The sequence below is a fragment of the Sander lucioperca genome, chromosome 14, assembly GCF_008315115.2.
Source record: "Sander lucioperca isolate FBNREF2018 chromosome 14, SLUC_FBN_1.2, whole genome shotgun sequence".
In the NCBI taxonomy this organism is placed as follows: domain Eukaryota; kingdom Metazoa; phylum Chordata; class Actinopteri; order Perciformes; family Percidae; genus Sander; species Sander lucioperca.
Window position 1 is genome coordinate 17,037,553 of NC_050186.1, and position 17,415 is coordinate 17,054,967.

At 40.0% G+C, this 17,415-nt stretch overlaps 1 protein-coding gene across 3 annotated transcripts in view; it reads left to right on the plus strand.

Moving 5' to 3' along the window:
• Nucleotides 1-818: 818 nt before the first annotated feature.
• LOC116047287 (TGF-beta receptor type-2) overlaps nucleotides 819-17,415 on the plus strand; it is a 34,635-nt gene continuing 18,038 nt past the window's right edge. Inside the window, exons 1-3 of one of the 3 annotated variants that reach the window (XM_031295960.2) lie at nucleotides 819-871; nucleotides 13,867-14,008; nucleotides 15,552-15,742. In XM_031295960.2, coding sequence (XP_031151820.1) covers nucleotides 13,878-14,008; nucleotides 15,552-15,742 — 322 coding nt within the window. In that variant the 5' untranslated portion in view covers nucleotides 819-871; nucleotides 13,867-13,877. The other 2 variants (XM_031295961.2, XM_031295959.2) reach the window with 2 other exon arrangements.

Genomic DNA, 17,415 nt, shown 5'->3' on the forward strand with positions numbered 1-17,415 from the left:
GCCTATAACAATGTCTCCATGTGTCGAGGTTACCGTCATTCTGCAGCGAAGGAAAAATTCCCCTCAACTAACAGCTGCACTTAAAACAAAAGAGCTTAGGCAGCAACTTGAGGTATAAGTTAAGCCATAACGGTAATGCATTTTAATGAGCCTGGACCACGAAGGCAGTCCTTGAAATAGACGCAGTGTGGTCCATTTCCTCTGCAGATTTTTAGGACAGGGCCAGCATGCATGAAAATGGGCTGCTGTAGAGGAAATGGCCTTTTATGTGGAACACATTATGCCAGAATATATAGTCCTGAATGGATCACTGTGGACTGCTCTGCCTACTCCCACCCAGAATTTAATCTTAGCACATTGAAAGCACATTTAAGGAAACCTTCCTCTGCTAGTCTATTATGGTTGATGGCTGGTCTGCTCGGCTGCCTGAAAGAGACATATAAATGTTGCAAATTCAATGTAAAATTTTGGTAGCTTTGAATTCCATCCACGGATTTCTTAATCTAGCATTTAATGAAAAAAAGAACGTCATGAATACTCTTTCTTGTTCAACAAGCTAAATTTCAACACCCATATGAAACATTTAAAGCACTTCAAGAAGTTCTGATCTTTAAAGGCGAGTGACAGAAAACATCATGAGAGAGCAGCTTTAACAAAGAAAAGACGAGCTCTGTTATCTGTGTCAACAAAGACCAACACATCACTGACAGTGTTGGTATTGTGCATGCAGCAGCTGATTATATTGTAAGACCTATTTTTTTTATGTGGTAAACACTCTCTTTCTTTCCTCTGTATTCCTCATTCACGGATGCGACCAGCTGCAAAACTGAATAGGAAAGATGGGATTTTAAAGCTAAAGACAAAGGACCAGGTAAGTTTGGTTCTCTGAATATATTTTGTCAAACATTGCATCTCTGCTTTGGTTTTGAGTTGTTTCTGGCCTTTTTAAATTGCTGGAACAATATGATACACTTGATACCAATAAACTTAGGATGAGATTTTGGTTGGAACAACTTAATAACTTGGCCATATTTTCAGGGAGAGTCCCATTCATCTGAGAAACATTCAGATTTCATGATGAAATTCCAACAACAACAAAAAAGAAATGAATAAATAAAAACTTTAGTGTCTCATAACTGCATCAGAGCAGATCTGAGTGCTTAAGTCTGATTTCCTGAAACATCTAAATCATCCCGGTGTCAGGAGAGGTGGTGGGAGGAAATTCCTTGCAGCGAAAAAGCTGGCAGTCACTCTGTTTGGATAAGCACACTGGGATCTGACACAGAAAAAGAGGTGGTTGGCTCCAAAAGCAAGAGTGAACTTCATTAGATCTGATGAGTAAATGTGAAATTGATGCTTTTGTCCAAATGGAAAAATCATTTAATCTGGCAGCGGTGTATTCAAGACAGACATCAGTATTCAGCCTTAGCATCTGTACATTTGTGCAGTTCATATTCAGTGGCAAATATTTTATGATATTCCATCAGCAGCTTGTTCTGAGCATTTGCTGCACTATATGGAGCTGTAATACAGTGGATGTACTAAATAAAGCCTACAATGGCTCTATTAGAGGAGGAGAGATGTAATTTTCTTATCATTTGCCTGCTGTGTTGTTGCACTGGCTGCGAGGGAACATACAGAGATCCAATCTCACTTTATGTCATGCACAGTTTGTTTAAAAGGAAGAAATTGCAAGCAGGTTTTCCATGATCAAAGTCATCCGCAAGAGTTGAGCTTCGCCTCAATTTCCACGGAGTGGTTGAAAATAAATGCATGTTCACAGTCACGGTAAATTTACAAACCAGCGAGGGAAAATGACTGCACCGGCTGAGGAAAAGCTTATGGAATGAGGCGTTAAATTAAATCCATTTGGATTATTGACGTCACAGCAATGCTTTTCAACTGCATCTTAAAATGTTTGGCATATTTCATGCTGGGTCAAGAGAATGAACATGTTGGCTGAGTGCCTAGTTTTTGTTAGCGATATTAAACACATTTGGATCACTTTCATAAATATCTTGCATTAACATTGGGATATAAAGGATTTCAGTAACACTTAATTTTAACTCCCACTATAAACAATTAATAAATGCTTTATAACACACTGTAATGTCATTGTAAGTAGGACATTGTTATGTGTATATCAGTTAATTTGTCAACTCCTCATGTGAAGATTTACAACATAATATAACACAGTTGTAATTTCAATTTTATTTATATTGTCAAATCCTAATGTAAGTTATTACAGGACACTTTTATAATTGTGAGACTATTTCTAGGCTTGGTCCAGTCTGTTTGTTTTTAAACTTGGTTTTCTATACAGATTAAATAAAAGAGATATAACATGTTATTTAGTGAACTTCAGAGGTGCTGGTAGGCAATTTTTTTTAAAACTCTGAACAGAGCCAGGCGAGCTGTTTCCCTCTGTTTGCAGTCTTTATGCTAAGCTAACTGCATGCTGGCTGTAGCTTCATTTTTACGGTACAGACATGAGGGTGCCAATATTCTCATTCAACAACAAAAAACAAATAAGCACATTAAAGTATTCCTTTAATAAATATTTGAGTCCTTATGCTTACAACATTATAGTGTGTTATTAGTTAGGGGGAGTAAAAGTGAAGGGTTACCAGGATTTCCACATTGCATGCATTTTCCCATCTCTATCAATCTCTCTTTCTCATTCTCTCTCTCACACACATAAACACAGAGTATATGGTTCCTCTATTGTCTGGCATTGTTTACCACGTGGCCGTGGTTCAGCTCGTTGTCCTTATCAGTGTTGGGTCATGGTGGTATTTCCTGCCAGCAACAAGAGCAGAAGGTGGCACAGGATGAATGCTTCTTCCTGTGCTGGCACACCCAACATGTACCCACTGGCCCCAACCACTGAGCACTGCAGTCAGAGGAAGTGTTAAAGGGGAATTGGTTAAGTTGCCCTCAATATGGAGCGTGTGTTTATTTAATAAACTGTACATTTGTTTGCCTGAGATCAAAGATAGCTGCACAATGCTGACAAGTGGTTAGCTGAGTGCAGTTCATTTGCAATGCTATTTTGCAATTTGCTTAACTGAGTTATTTAAAGGTGTGTGTGCGTACTGGACAATATGTCAATATGAGTCATTTTTATCGATTGTAGAGTAAAAAAAAAAACTACTCAAACAGCATCTGAGATGTGAAACTTTACATAAATCTATAATGATTCAGTCACTGCTGCATTCATCAGATTAAGAGAATGAGAAAAAATAATCAATAAAACAGTGGTTTCCATTAAGAATAGAAATTCACGTTGAGGTCCGTCAGATAACCACTGTATTTATTAGTTATGTGATAAATACATAATCAAAATGCACCATGTCCATACTCAAGGAACTTTGACTAGACAATATTGAATGATTCAGAATGATTTCAAATAAAAGGATTAATGTCAGCAAAGCAATTAGTTGAACGTTGCCTATGATATTTTTAAATGATGTTTTAATATCCTCCATTTATGTGCTTTCATCTTTGTGTACCAACCACTCAAGAGACCCCGCGACTCCACGATGGCCCCTCTGGGTAGCAATGTGACATTAATATATTGTAGGGAATGTTGTTTCATCTCGATGGCGGCGCAGCCTTTCCCATGGGAAGTACATAGAAAAATCTTTGGTCTCATCAGGGGGAATCTGCAGATGTTTGTAAATACGCATGCGGCTACAGAGACCAGTGAGGACTTGCCCTTCAAACACTCTGATGTTGAATGTTTATTACAAGTGGGTTTCTTGGAGAACCATGATCACTGGGCTTGCTCGCTGAACGTATTTGGAGTGCAGCCTGTTTGCATGTCATTAAGATTTGGGGTTTTCTTTGCACACACCCATCCCCTCCATCTCCGAGCTGCATCCCACAATGAGCCGACTGTAAATCAGTGGATGCTGTTTGCGTATTACAACCTCCAGTGAACCACTGACAGTTTCAGTTCTAAAGCTTGATGTTAGCCTTGCATTACCAAGTTGAGGCCAGTATAAGCTACAGAAGTGTACCCTTATTACATGTTATCTTATAGCAACATGTACTCTTATATATAAACCACTCTTACAGACAACCTTCGGGAAAAGGAACAGGCCTTTTTCAGAGCTTTTTCACAGCAGACATTTTGAAATTGTCATAGTGGGGAAAACACAGGCATTACTAATTACAGTAACAACGTCTTTGTACTATTTAAATGTCCCAGTGTGTCATAACAGTGTGACACTGAGCCAACATGCACAACACCCGGACCCTCAAACTAAGGAAGCTAAAGGAATACAGCCATGAGTTTGTTATCTACACCTGACCTTTTCCTACTGAGACACGTCAAAGTGACTTCTGTAAAAAAGGCCTATTATCATTGATGAAGGAAGTATTCAGAAGTATTCACTAGTGTTTAGGTTTGGTTGCCACAAATTCCTTAAGGAAAATATCTGGAGCTTTACAGCTAAATGTTCATCAGCTAGTCAGCTAGAAAAGATCTTAAAACATCCCGTAGTTGAGTGGAACTGCACAGTTAGATAGTCAGATGATAATTCTATGTGGATTTGTCACTACAAGTGACATTTTTCAAAACACACAGTCATTTGACATTGTTTATATGAAAGTATTGATGAGTGCAGCGTGAAGTAACATAAGTACTTTTATTTATTAAGCAGAATGCCCCCAATCACAGTGTTATATCAATATATACAGTATATTATTTGATAATTATTACCAATGCAAAAACATGTAAACAGGATTTTAATAGGACAGGTGGAACTAACTTTAACCATTATATGCTATAGCAGTGGTTCCCAACCTGGGGTCCAGGACCCCTCAAGGGGGTGCCAAAGATTTCAGGGGGTACGCAAGGCTTTGTCTCCTTTGAGGTTGTCAAAATTAGATTTGCACATATTAACTAAAATCCTAATATCACAAATACTGGACATTTTAAAGAAAAAAGTAGATAACTTTAGTTAAAGATATAACATTTTGTCCTCACTCAGAAATAGTATACTTAGTAGGCCACACTTTTGTGACCTCGCAACCTCTGTGACCAGTGTTCTTAATCAGTTTTGTAAGGTCAGCTAGCTAAATCATCCTCGTTTTTCCTACACTCAGAGCATCAGTATTTAATGAATGAAACAACGTGTTTGAAAAATTTAAGGAAAACGAAAGGAAAAAGGTTGGGAACCACTGTGCTAAGGTTGTTTAAACCAAAATAGTCATAATAAGTCACAAGTCACATTTTAATTTCTGTGAAAAACAATTTAAATAACTTGTAACTATAGCTGTCAAATAAAAATATAAAAGTATAACATTGTTCTCAAATGTAGCGAGGTAGACTAAGCATGGCATTAAATTGAAATGCTTTAGTAAAGAACCTCGAAAATGTACTTACGTACAGTAATTACTTAGTACTTAGTTATTTCCCCCTACTGCATGACTGTGTCAAAATGCTGTGATACAATGCAGTACAACATGTTGCTATGCTGAACAGTAAACGTTAAATATTAGAATGTACATGGTTTTCATTAATACAGCGATTGCATGCATTGCGTTGCCTTTTTAGTATGCATGAACTTCTTTGATATACAGCATTCACTCAATCACAGCAGAAGACACTTTGATTGCGTTTGTGTGTAACTGTATCTTCAGCCACTTTAGGAACTTCATATTGAAGCATTTAATCAAGGACAGGGCAGCTAAATCACCCCCCTCTTTGCTGAAATAGTCCATTCCCTGTAATCAAGGTTTGGTGAATGACATAACCATCATCTTCATCATCTTCTCTTTGCTCCTACCACAGAAGTAGTTCCAGGCTGGGGACTGATGGCAGGACACAGGCTTCAGCCTTAGAGCAATTAGATACTTTGGATGTATCTATTGTAACAGCAACTGAAATGGTTGATGTGTGGCATTATGCTCTAAGGAAAGAGATGGGTTTCAAGCATTATCAGGACAGGAAGAAAACTGTTTTTTTGCGAGCCTGTTTGTTTTCTGATTGTTTCCTGTCCTCTTTTTGCTGCGTTGTGGTCTTTTAGAACATGAGGGGTTGCTCCCAGGTTCACAATGTATACCAACTAATAGCACTGCCTTAAATATTTTACAGATGATAAGATTTATTTTCAATCAGCTTCACAAAATGCCTGAATAAATGCCTAATAAAAAGAGTTTAGCAAGAGTTTTATGTCCTATACAGTATGGTCAATATGCAAGGCGTATACAAACCAACTATTTAGTGTGTACAGAGTATAAGAGTATGTCATATGACGTTAGGTCTGTCACTTCATCTCCACACATGAACCACACCGAGAAACAGGATGTTTCCTGTCACACAGAGAGATGGAGTCACGTGATGCAGCGTTTGCTCACATGCTTGCTCCCCCCCCCCCTAAATGTTCTCTTTCTAAAACTAGCTTTGGCACAGTTTTGGACACCTATCGATGTTCTGCAAGAGAACAATAGCCCTAACCGTGTTGTGATACCAAAGGTTGTAACCTTTGGAGTGTTTAAGATAAACGTTCCCTTCCTTCACAGCGTCTGACTAATGCTGGGAGACAAAGCCTGTTCACAGCGGTGGGAGAAGACAGAGAGAGAGGCTGTTGTTGTCAGAATGGGCCATTGCGACTTCCTCAGGTTTACCAATGGCACCCAGAAAACTGTGCCAATTCATTGTGTGTGTGTGTGTGTGTGTGTGTGTGTGTGTGTGTGTGTGTGTGTGTGTGTGTGTGTGTGTGTGTGTGTGTGTGTGTGTGTGTTATTGTGCATGACTCTGTATGAGTGTGCACATAAACCCACATGTTGAGTCAGATTTCCTCAGTTCTTTGCTTTTTGGCAGAATTTGTTGCAAAGTGTGTGCATTGAACTTAAAAGCAAGAGGTTGTGTTCCCGTACACGGACTGGGTTCCTGCACGTGTCTGTGGGTTTAAAAGGATTCAAATATGTTTGTATGCATGCTATATTAGTAATAGTCCCTTATGAGTTGCAGTTGTGAGATGAATGCTCATGGTAATTTAAATATTATGGCTTTTATGGTATGGCTCTTTGGATGGCAATGTCAGACTGTCCACCACTTTGGTCCAGACTGAAATGTTTCAACAACTAGCCCATTGGATAGATTACATTTTATTCAGATATGCATGGTCCCCAGAGGGTGAACCCTAAAGACTTTGGGTGATCCCCTGACTTTTTATCTAGCACCATTGTCAGGTCAAAATTTAAATGTATCCAATACATTGCTTGATGACCAAATACCTGCAAGACTAATGGCATTCCCATCAGCACCAGCTGCACTGTGTTCAGTGATAATTAGGCAATGTTAGCACTGCTGTGTCTAAGTAAAGGATAGACAGATAGACAAATAGATAGATATATAGATAGATAGATAGATAGATAGATAGATAGATAGATAGATAGATAGATAGATAGATAGATAGATACATAGATAGATAGATAGATAGATAGATGATGCACCGCTACAGACCTCTGTCACAGCTGGTCGTATCAGCGGCAGTTAGTAGATGTGTTTAGGTGCTACAGAGCTCTGCGACACTGGCTACGACACACAGTGCTCCGTCAGGTCAGCAATAGGTGGTGGTTCAGTTACCTGAGAATAGGTGACTGTGCGCCGGGTACAGAGCACCACAGATTGTGGTTTGTATTAAAACACTCCCAAGGAACACGCATTTCCTGGGTGAAAGTTCTTCTGTTTTCCCCAGAAGCGAACTCCGCTCCCTGGCTTGAAAGTCCTGTGTGTTTACGCCCACCCATCACCCATCACCCATCACCCATCACCCATCACCCCGACCACCCCGACCACCTCCCTACGCTGCCAGCCGTGTTCTTGTACAGCAGCAGTCAATGTGGTGCGCACAGCAAAAAAAAAAAAAACGTGGAAATCATACGAATTACAGTGCTTATCTTTTTGTAGCTTTTCGAACGTATGGTTCATCAATCCTAAATCCACACTTGCATTACTGTGATACTGTCAGAGATGATGTGAACTCTCTGGAGTGAAAGTGGGATCTGAAGGATTTAAGAGACACAACCTGAGGCACATTCACCTGACAGATTGACATCCAAAAAGAAGCACTGTTAAGTGAGAAAAAACACCGTCCACAATCTGAAAAAAAACCCACTTCATATTCCAGTTGCGTAGGCCGGTCCCTTAATCATGTGCAATGTAACTGAAGAAAGGACTGATGATGAAATAACATGATTGTTTTGTGTCGCTATATTCTCACAAGCAATTTGCAAGTTGCATTACATTTCTCTCTGCTGTGCAAATACACATGCCGAGCTTGTGGGACTCAAGAGCAGTGTTTAAAGATGTTTTCCTTTGGCATGAGCTGTATTTGTGCAGTTTATCCTGTAACAAAGTCTTGATTGAAAGTGGTTTACAAAGACAGACGGCGTGAGGTGGCTGGCAGTGAGTGCAGTGATCCAGCTGCTTGCTTGCTTTTATAGCCAGTGGACCAATCATCAGCAAATCCAAGATTAACTTCTCTCCTGAATTAAGGCTATGTTCAGATAACTGTTGAAAACATCCAAAAGGATACAAGGTATATTTATAAATCAGTAGCCTTCAAGGTGAACTGAAAAGGCAGACTTCTTCTGTTGATGACAGTGGCTAAAATCCAATACCAGTGAGCACTGCTAGGGATTAGACAGACACATTAAAGACACTTTTTACTTTGCTGAAAAACTGGATAATCATATTTTACCTGCTTTTAAGAGTAAACCTCTTCAAAATCAACTTAGCCAACTGATGCTTCCCAACCTTGTGCAGCTAAGACCATGATCCTACTACATGATGAAAAGAAGAGCTTTCATATTTTGTGAGATGATTGTTTTCCTGTCTCCTTTGACTTTTGCAACAGATTTCAAAAAGATATATAACAGAAATATACAATCTGCAATTATGCAATATAACATGAAGAAACCTGCTATATGTTTAGTTTTTGCATTTCTCATGTGAAATCTGAAGCTCAGAATTTCTCACACATGAAGACTGTAGCACTGTGCAACTTAAAACTAAGACAATAGTCTTCTTTCTAATTACAATTTAACACAACATATAAAATATACAGGAACACTCTCAAAGGGTTGAAATCAAACCTGGTCAACTTATTGTCCAGAGAAAATATATTTAAAACCAGAGTTGAACTTCTGCATAAATGTCAAATATCTTTCTTACAGGAAGCTTCACATATTCACTTTCTTCAATTCAATTCAGCATCTTTCTAACTTTGCAATACTTGCCGTGCCTCAGCTTAGTAATAACTGATAATTCTATATTGCTGTGCGCCCTCTCCTTTTGTAGCATACCTCGAATTCGCACTCAGTGCGGGGGAGAGATCTTATAAGAAACGTGCATACAATATATGCATATAATTAGTGTGTGGGAGAGACACTGCAGTTGTGTTCCCCCTTTTCTTCCTACAGAAATGCAGAGAAAGTTGCAAAGAGTTTGACATGTCTTTGTAATGTGCTGCACACAGCGCTTGTTTGCCACCACAGATATCTCAAGGCATGCGTCCAAAGATTTGTCATCAGGTTATTGTTTTCCTTTCAAATTGACCCAAGCCGTTTACAGGAACCCCAAGCACCTGCTATTGAGCATACAGTACTACCACTCAGGATGTTTGCCTGCTACTTGTTTATCTGTGTTTGTGCAATGAGGTGGGAGAGAAAAATTGTTCAAAGGCAAAGTAACACTGAGGAACTTGTGCAGGGGGGGAAGCTAAAAGTAACAGTGAAAGAGACACATGAAGTAACACAAAAAATATCATGTTTAAATAAGCCTGGGCACACAGGAGTGTTGTGTATTTCCTGTTGAAATGAAGCAGATAAAGTAACGTTATAAATGAGTTGTTTGTGTGTTGTGGTCAGTGAGCAGGATGTTGTGACCCTCTGGGAGCCCACATGTGCTGAGGTCAGTGGGGAATGGCTGTTTTGGGCTCACAGCGCTGTCGGCTCTCCACCTTGTGGCTTGGACTCCATCTTGCAGTGCTCAATGGCTGCCTAGCATGCAGGTTTGTACAAACAAATGCACACCCACCCAGAGCCAAAAGTAAAATAGGGTCAGTGAAATGGGTTAAAATAAATATCTCTCAAACATGGTTTGCAAAGGTTTTTTTTAGGCCTGTATTTGTTTAGATTTTAGCAAATTGGCACCATTAAGAGTGTACCGAATTAGCTATTATCAGTTTCTGTTTAAAATGTACCCATGTACAGGAAACTGTTCAGGCAAGTTTTTGAATGTATATTGAGTGTCTTTCTCTACTATATATTTCGCAAAATACAAGTGGTGTTAATAAAGCTCAGTGAGCCAGTGATGTAAGAAGGAGTAGGCGTCCTGTGTGGAGAGTTATAAGCTCTGGGGTCACAGGGTCAGGACTGAAACCTGACATCACGGCTTGAGTATGCAGAACAAAAATACATGTCGGCAGAGCCCTGGCAATAGTCGGCTAATTTATGGGTGCTATAATGGACTTAACCTCTGTGTATCTTCAGTAAGAAACAACACGAGAGATATGGAGTGACTCTCGCCACTTCTTATGTCACCCTTGATTAACTGTGAGCCTGGAACCTCTCCAGAAAAGCAGATTAATTTAATTTATTGACTTGGAATGGCCACCTAAATGAGTTTAGTATGTAAAATGTAAATTAAATATGAGCAGAACCCAGCAGTTTTCGTTTGAGAGTTGACAACTCTTAATAAGATCTGAAAGATGTGACTACTTTGAAGTAAATCAGGCTGTTTGCATAATGCTTGTATAGCCTATAGGTGAAGCTTCTGTTTAAGAGCATGTCATTTCAAGTCTTGCTCTGCTGGGTTTCAGCCTCTCCTTAATGACATGGTTCAAGACTTTGTGAGCCACATGAGCACTGACTGAGAAGTTGAAGAAGAAAAAAAACTGTCCAACCCCTCTGAAGATTTCCTGTTTCATGAAAAGTGCATACTGTGTGAGTCATATAGGGCAAGTCCTGCCTGGTGTGTTTACTCTGCTCCTTCTACCCGGAGCTGTGAAGGCGTTTCGGGGAAGCAACAGGCGGACCGAAGAAAGTCCACGGAGCCTGGATATTAACCCGTTGTCAAGGCTTCGGTTAGTCTAATTAATGAGAAAGGGGAGTGTATAGTCCGTCTCTAAATGGAGCTACTTCGGTTTTCCGCTTTTTGGTGTGGAGCGATACTCTTTGGTAGTATTCAGCTTGAGGAGGCGGGTGAGTTAAACTTTGTACTTCGAGAAAAGTTGACAAAAGCTGTGGCTGCGTTTTATCCCAGCTGCGACGTGAACGAAGCGTTAGCGAGCGCTACAAAGTGACAAATTGCCTTCTTTTAGGAAAATATTAGAAACTTTACTCATTGTTTATGCATGTGTTTTACATGTTCCTGTAGTAGGCTACATTATTACACCGCTTTTCATTTGACTATATAAAGTCAAATGAATGTAATAAAAACAGCAGAAACTCCCAAATGCGCAGGTTATTGAGCCTTAAATGCTTCAATTATTTAACAAGCTTTTGTCTTGTTTTGCTAGCACTGTAACTATTCCTATGTCTTCCTGAAACTTAATTTCAGTTTACTCGGCTAACTGTGAATGCTACATTAGCTTTTGGGAGAACATCACCTGTTGTAAGTCGCAGCCTTTAAAGCTCAGATGTGTTATCTCCATATTTGATGTGCAGCCACAATGCTAACAGGTCTAGCAGCCTCCCTGAGGAAGACAATGTTTTACCTTCATCTGTCTCAGACTTAGTCCCAGCGGCACCAAGTGGCTTTGGCTGCTCCTAATCCTCTTTCCCCCTCTCTGCAATTATATGTAGCCCTGGGTGACAATTACTACCATTCATCCCTTCCATAGCCCGCCTCCTGGGTTTAAATGGCATGCTCTTTGAGAGGAGTTGCTCTAATGATATAATTACTCCGGCTCAACCACCTTCCCACCACTCAAGCATGGACTATCCCCTCAGTGCTGATTTACTTAACCTCACCAACCCGCCAGGCATAGTTTTAAATTGCCCTGTCAAGTCTGGAGTTCAAGTGTAATATTTTGATGTTTTTGTTTGTGTGGGAGTCTATGAGTTATAACTAGGCCAGAAAGCAATACCCATCTTAAATATCCTGCTAGCTTCCTGTGAAAGTATCAGGATGCCATGATTGACATATAGCCTACTGCTCTAGATTTGCTGCTCTTTCATGCTGCAGGTTGTACAGTATTTCTGCTGCTGCAAGCTGGAGGTCTAACCCCACTCTGCAGATTGGGTGAAATGACACAGTGGGCTTTTTGTGCATGGTTAAAAGAATACAAGCACTGTCGCACAGCACCTTTTCCTCAAGTTAGTGTGAAGTCTGAGGCTAACGGATACTGAACAGACTTCTTCACCGTCTCCTGTCAATAAGTCTGGTTTCACTTACACTTCCTTGTCGAATACATCTCACGTTGTGGTCATGTGAGTCTTGTCAGTACCATCTTTAGACAACTAGCTACTGCTTCAGATGCATCACACATGTTTGTTTACAATGGTTCTTCCGGAGGTAATCTGTAAACCACAGTATGGAGGTAGAAATGAACCCACTTTCTCTTTTGTTTTGGTCACAAGCTTCATTTTCTGATGCAAGGAACAGGTTCAACTTCCTGTGCACGTGGAGTCAGCACACAGTCAAAGTGTGATTATGTTGTATTACTGTAGCAGCACTGTCGCACGTTTTTTCTCTTCCTGTTTTTGTGATTTGGCTATTTTGATTTCAGTTTAACTTTCAGTGTGTATTATTTTTCAGCACAAACTCTTAAGATCTGGAAGGAGTACAGTCTTCATCATATCTCTTTCACCCTCACCCTCTCTGTTTACTCAATAGATTCACAGCGAGTGGCCTAACTTCATTGTACCACTTGAGTCCACATTGTGTGTACACTTATACAACTCATCATGTTCTAACACCATCATGTGAGACATATTATTTTCCTGGTAGGGTCATGTCCAACTCTGTCCAACTCTGAAAGCCACAAGATCCACTTTCCACTCATACATAATATGTGGTGGAGAGTACTCCCTTTTAGGAAAAGGAAAATCGGAAAAGACAGGAGAGATTGTTTACCTTCCGTGTTGCACCATCTCTCCTTTCTGTGCCAAACAGAGGCATGCTGCCTGGCTGAATTTGATCAATAATAGCCTCTTTCTCTCTCCAAACATTCATAGACACCGATACATAATGTTGTCCTCCCGGTTTTTGATATACATGAACAGAGTTGGTGCGACACCTTTCTAGATGGGGAGCCGACTCATCGGCTTGACAAATTAGAGACTCCTTAGTGAGGAGGTGCATCCGTGTTTCCTTTGTTTGTTGTTCTTGCCTGTCTGGCAGTTGTCTCCTCAGATAATTATCGAACCCACAGGCACTCATCACACTATTCCGTCTGTCTCACTGATATGGGTATGCCTGCCAGAAAAGTCAAGTCTTAACAAGACCAAAGAGGTGGATGCCACTGCGTGCCGCTCTTATTGTTCAGACTTCGCACGAAAAAAATCTGTCCACCCCTCTAGGATGAAATAGTTTGGATTTTCTTGTGGTTACGTTGAATATCTGCTTCTACTCATTGGTAAATTCCAAAAGACTCCCACCCTTTAATTAGATTTCAAGTTTGTTTTGCTTTTCATGCTAATGAATAGCATGTATACTCATATGTTTGATCATCATGGGAGTGTTTATAATTTATTAGTAATCTGTCATTTTAATGCTGAACTCTGCATACTCAACCCAATTGTGAATATGAAAATGGGCTTGAGTCTGTTTTATGTTTTTACAGAGTAGACTGAATGTTTTTTGTAAACCCAACTCACTGTCTTTTCTCTTCTCTCCTTTTCCAGAAGCCTCTATAATGAAGCCACGAAGGCTGTGCAAGTTCTGTGATGTGCGGGCCACCAGCTGCACAGGTAAAGGGAGCTGCAAGGTGGAGTGTGACATCACGTCCATCTGCCCCAATGACGATGATGTGTGTGTCAGTATCTGGTAAGTGTCCTCTAAATGCACTTTTCTATATGAATAAAAAGCCAGGGTTATGATGCAAACTGTTTTAGTGTAGTATAGTTAATGTTAAAAGAGCATTTTTCATTACATTCACCTCTTAGGTAATACTACATGTACAAACTAGGATGGCACTCAGAGCGGCAGGCCTCCGCCAAGCCCAAATGCCCTATCTCGCAATATTAACGGAAGTGAAAAATAATTGGTGTATCCGCCCCGTGATTCAGATCTGCTTCACAATTTAATGGGTTCTTCCTTAGCCCATGCTACACCCTTCTACCACGTTTCATGAAAATCGGGCCAGTTGTTTTTCCGTAATCTTGCTGACAAACAGACAAACAACAAACCAAACCAAAAACATAACCTCCTTGGCGTAAAGCTTAGATCAGGCCCAAAAAAATCAAGCCCGACCCTACCCGAGCCCGTGCACGTTGTGTCCGAGCCCAGCCCGGCCCGACACATTAACTGTAATTATGAGCCTGAGCCCGATTTAAACCCGACAATTTTTTAATACGTACGTCTTACATCTTCAAGCTCCATTTTGCACTTAAGCTACACAATACAGCACAGCATGCCCGGTGCGATGCGTGCGTGTGGAGGAGACGCTGCGCTTGACACATGTTGCAATTTGTAACTTTTTAGCCTAACTTGTGCAACTTTGTACACATTTGTTACTTAGGCCTAAAAATATAGGCTATATAATATTTCTGATTATGGCATAGCTTTCTCCCCACCCAATTAGGCTAATAAAGTAGGCTAATGATTAAAAAAACACAAATGCTTGATCAGGGGCCCGGCAATGGATAGTCTTTTTTTAATTAGGTTGTTCATCATTTCCTCCCATAAGCCCTAAAATGTCTTCCTTTAAGTGACCGTTTCCTTTGAACACTTTGTCAGTCAGCATTTGTGTGAAAACAGTTGGCTGCATCATGAAGGCATGTGAGCGCCTAAACATCCATCAGCATCAAATCTGACTCTGAATGTGAGAAACAGCAGGAAGCAGATTTGTGTTTGTGTCAAAAGCTTAAGGCTGTGCTGCTGTTTCTCATTATATTAGCTCAGATCATGCCCGCAACATCGCGAGGTCAGCAGAAAGCTGATGGCACATGGACAGCAGCCCCTCTTTAAAATTTTCCTCATAACTGCACGGCCAATGCTGCCCAGAAGGGAAGCAACAATTAAATCTGAATATTTTTGCAGGTTCAGGGTTTTCCTTGTTTCCTGTTTGTAATGGTATTTCAAAATCTCGCTGTTTGTAAATGTGACCTCTGTATTGCAGTCATTTACATAATGCTGAGACTGAGGACTGCTGAAAGAGACAGATATGCCATTTACAGTTATCACTTCATCACTGTACGGCTTAAAATTGCATCATTTGCACAACTGCAGACCTTCTATCATTGCCTTGTTACATGATAATACACATCTCTGAAAAGGGGACTTCACTGCCAAAAGAGTAAGCCAAGATTACAAATCAAAGTTAATCCAGTAAACGGCAGTATTTTTTTATGTGTTTTCTCTTTCCAAGGAGGAAGAAAGATGACAATTTCACCTTTGATACAGTTTGCCACAACCGATCTCAGAAGCTGTATGGCCTGTCCCTAGAGGATTACAACAACACCAAGTGTGAGATGAAAGAAAGAAAGGGCATGGGCTCACAGTTCTTTATCTGTTCCTGCTCTGAGGATGAGTGCAATGAGCACATCTTCTTTAACTCCTGTAAGTTAAGACAACATTACTTTGCCTTCTAATCCTGCATTTTCACCCACTCTTGAGCTTAGTGAGCTTCTTCAACCAATGTATTTTTTGAGATTTGTGCCCTTTTAAAACAAAACAATATGGATTCGGTAAGATGCATCCATCGTGCACTGGAAATACCATATGTTTATTTATGTTTCATAAAATGGGATGACAATTAATTTCGTCTTCCTAAAAATTAAAGGAATAGATCAACAAATCGAGAAATATGCTTATTGGCTTTGCTGCAGAGAGTTAGATGAGATGATTAATACCATCATGTTTGTATGTTAAATATGGAGCTACAGCAACTTAATGTAGCATAAAGACTGAAGCATGTGAAACAGCTAGCTTTGCTCTGTCTAAGATAACAAAATCTGTAACAGCAAAAGAAAAGAACTCTGACTTTGTTACAGTCAGGCTAGCTGTTTCCCCCTGTTTCCAGTCTTTAAGCTAAATGGCTGCTAGCTGCTGGCTGTAGCCTTACATTGAACAGACAGACGAGAGTGGTATCGATTTTCTTATCTAAAACTCGGCCAAAAAAAGCACAAATGTATTTCCCACAATTTTGACTTTTACTCCTTTTAAGTATTTCAAAGTTACATAAGTTCCTTATTAGTCCATCCCTCTTGCATTCGTTCACATTGGAGCAATAGTGCAGTAACACTGTTTTATGCATGTAAAAATGAGACATGCACAGACTTACATCTGTGCCACATAACATGGTAACGTCATAGTCCCCGTCAGCCTGATATTATTATGCCATTTTCTATCAGCTTGTCATGTAAAGCGTCATGAATGAATACTAACACGTGTGCACTGTAATGCCCTCCAGATACATGATTACAAACAGCTTTTGAAGACATTAGCTTGTAGACTCCAGTTACAACATTGGCCCTGGAATCAGATGTATTTTGACTACAGCAGCCAGGCAGTAATAACACGGAGGTACATTTCTGAGACCTGGCTCTGCACAGAGAGCCAAATTGAAAGCATCTGCACAGTGCAAACCACGTAATGGAAATATATTTGCTTACTGTTAAGAATGTCTGTGCACTGTCTGTAACTTTTTAGTGACTAACATGGGACAGTGTAGTAATGAAGGAGCTCCAGCTAAAAACGACAAGGCAACAATGCCAGTAAATTTGGATGAATCTACCTCTTCCTCTTTTAGCTAGTGACCAGTGACCCATTGTACCAAGCATTTTTTCTGATTGAGCTTTCACTTAAGGTATTTTTCCCACAACTGAAGGATACATTTAGGAAAGCCATTACCTTAATTACAGGAAATACTAAGTTGTTTGTCACTTACCAGCTGAAATACCTCAGAGTTGCCATGGTAACGGTAAACCCTCATTGTACTGCAGCCCTGACAAGTGACCTAAGGGTGTTTTTAACCATGTTATCAGAAATACATTTACAAAAACTTTTAGAAATGACCTAACTTGAGAACAAGAAGCACATGTTATTGAATATATGAAATAATCTACCAGGTAAAGCTTCAAAAAGTTTAATTAGATGAGAGGATGGGTACCACTCATTTCTGCCCATAAAATATGAAGCCGGAGCTAGGCGGCAGTTAGCTTAGCATAAAGACTGGAAAAGAGGGGAAATACCTAGCCTGACTCTGTTCAAAGGTAACAAAGTCCGTCTAC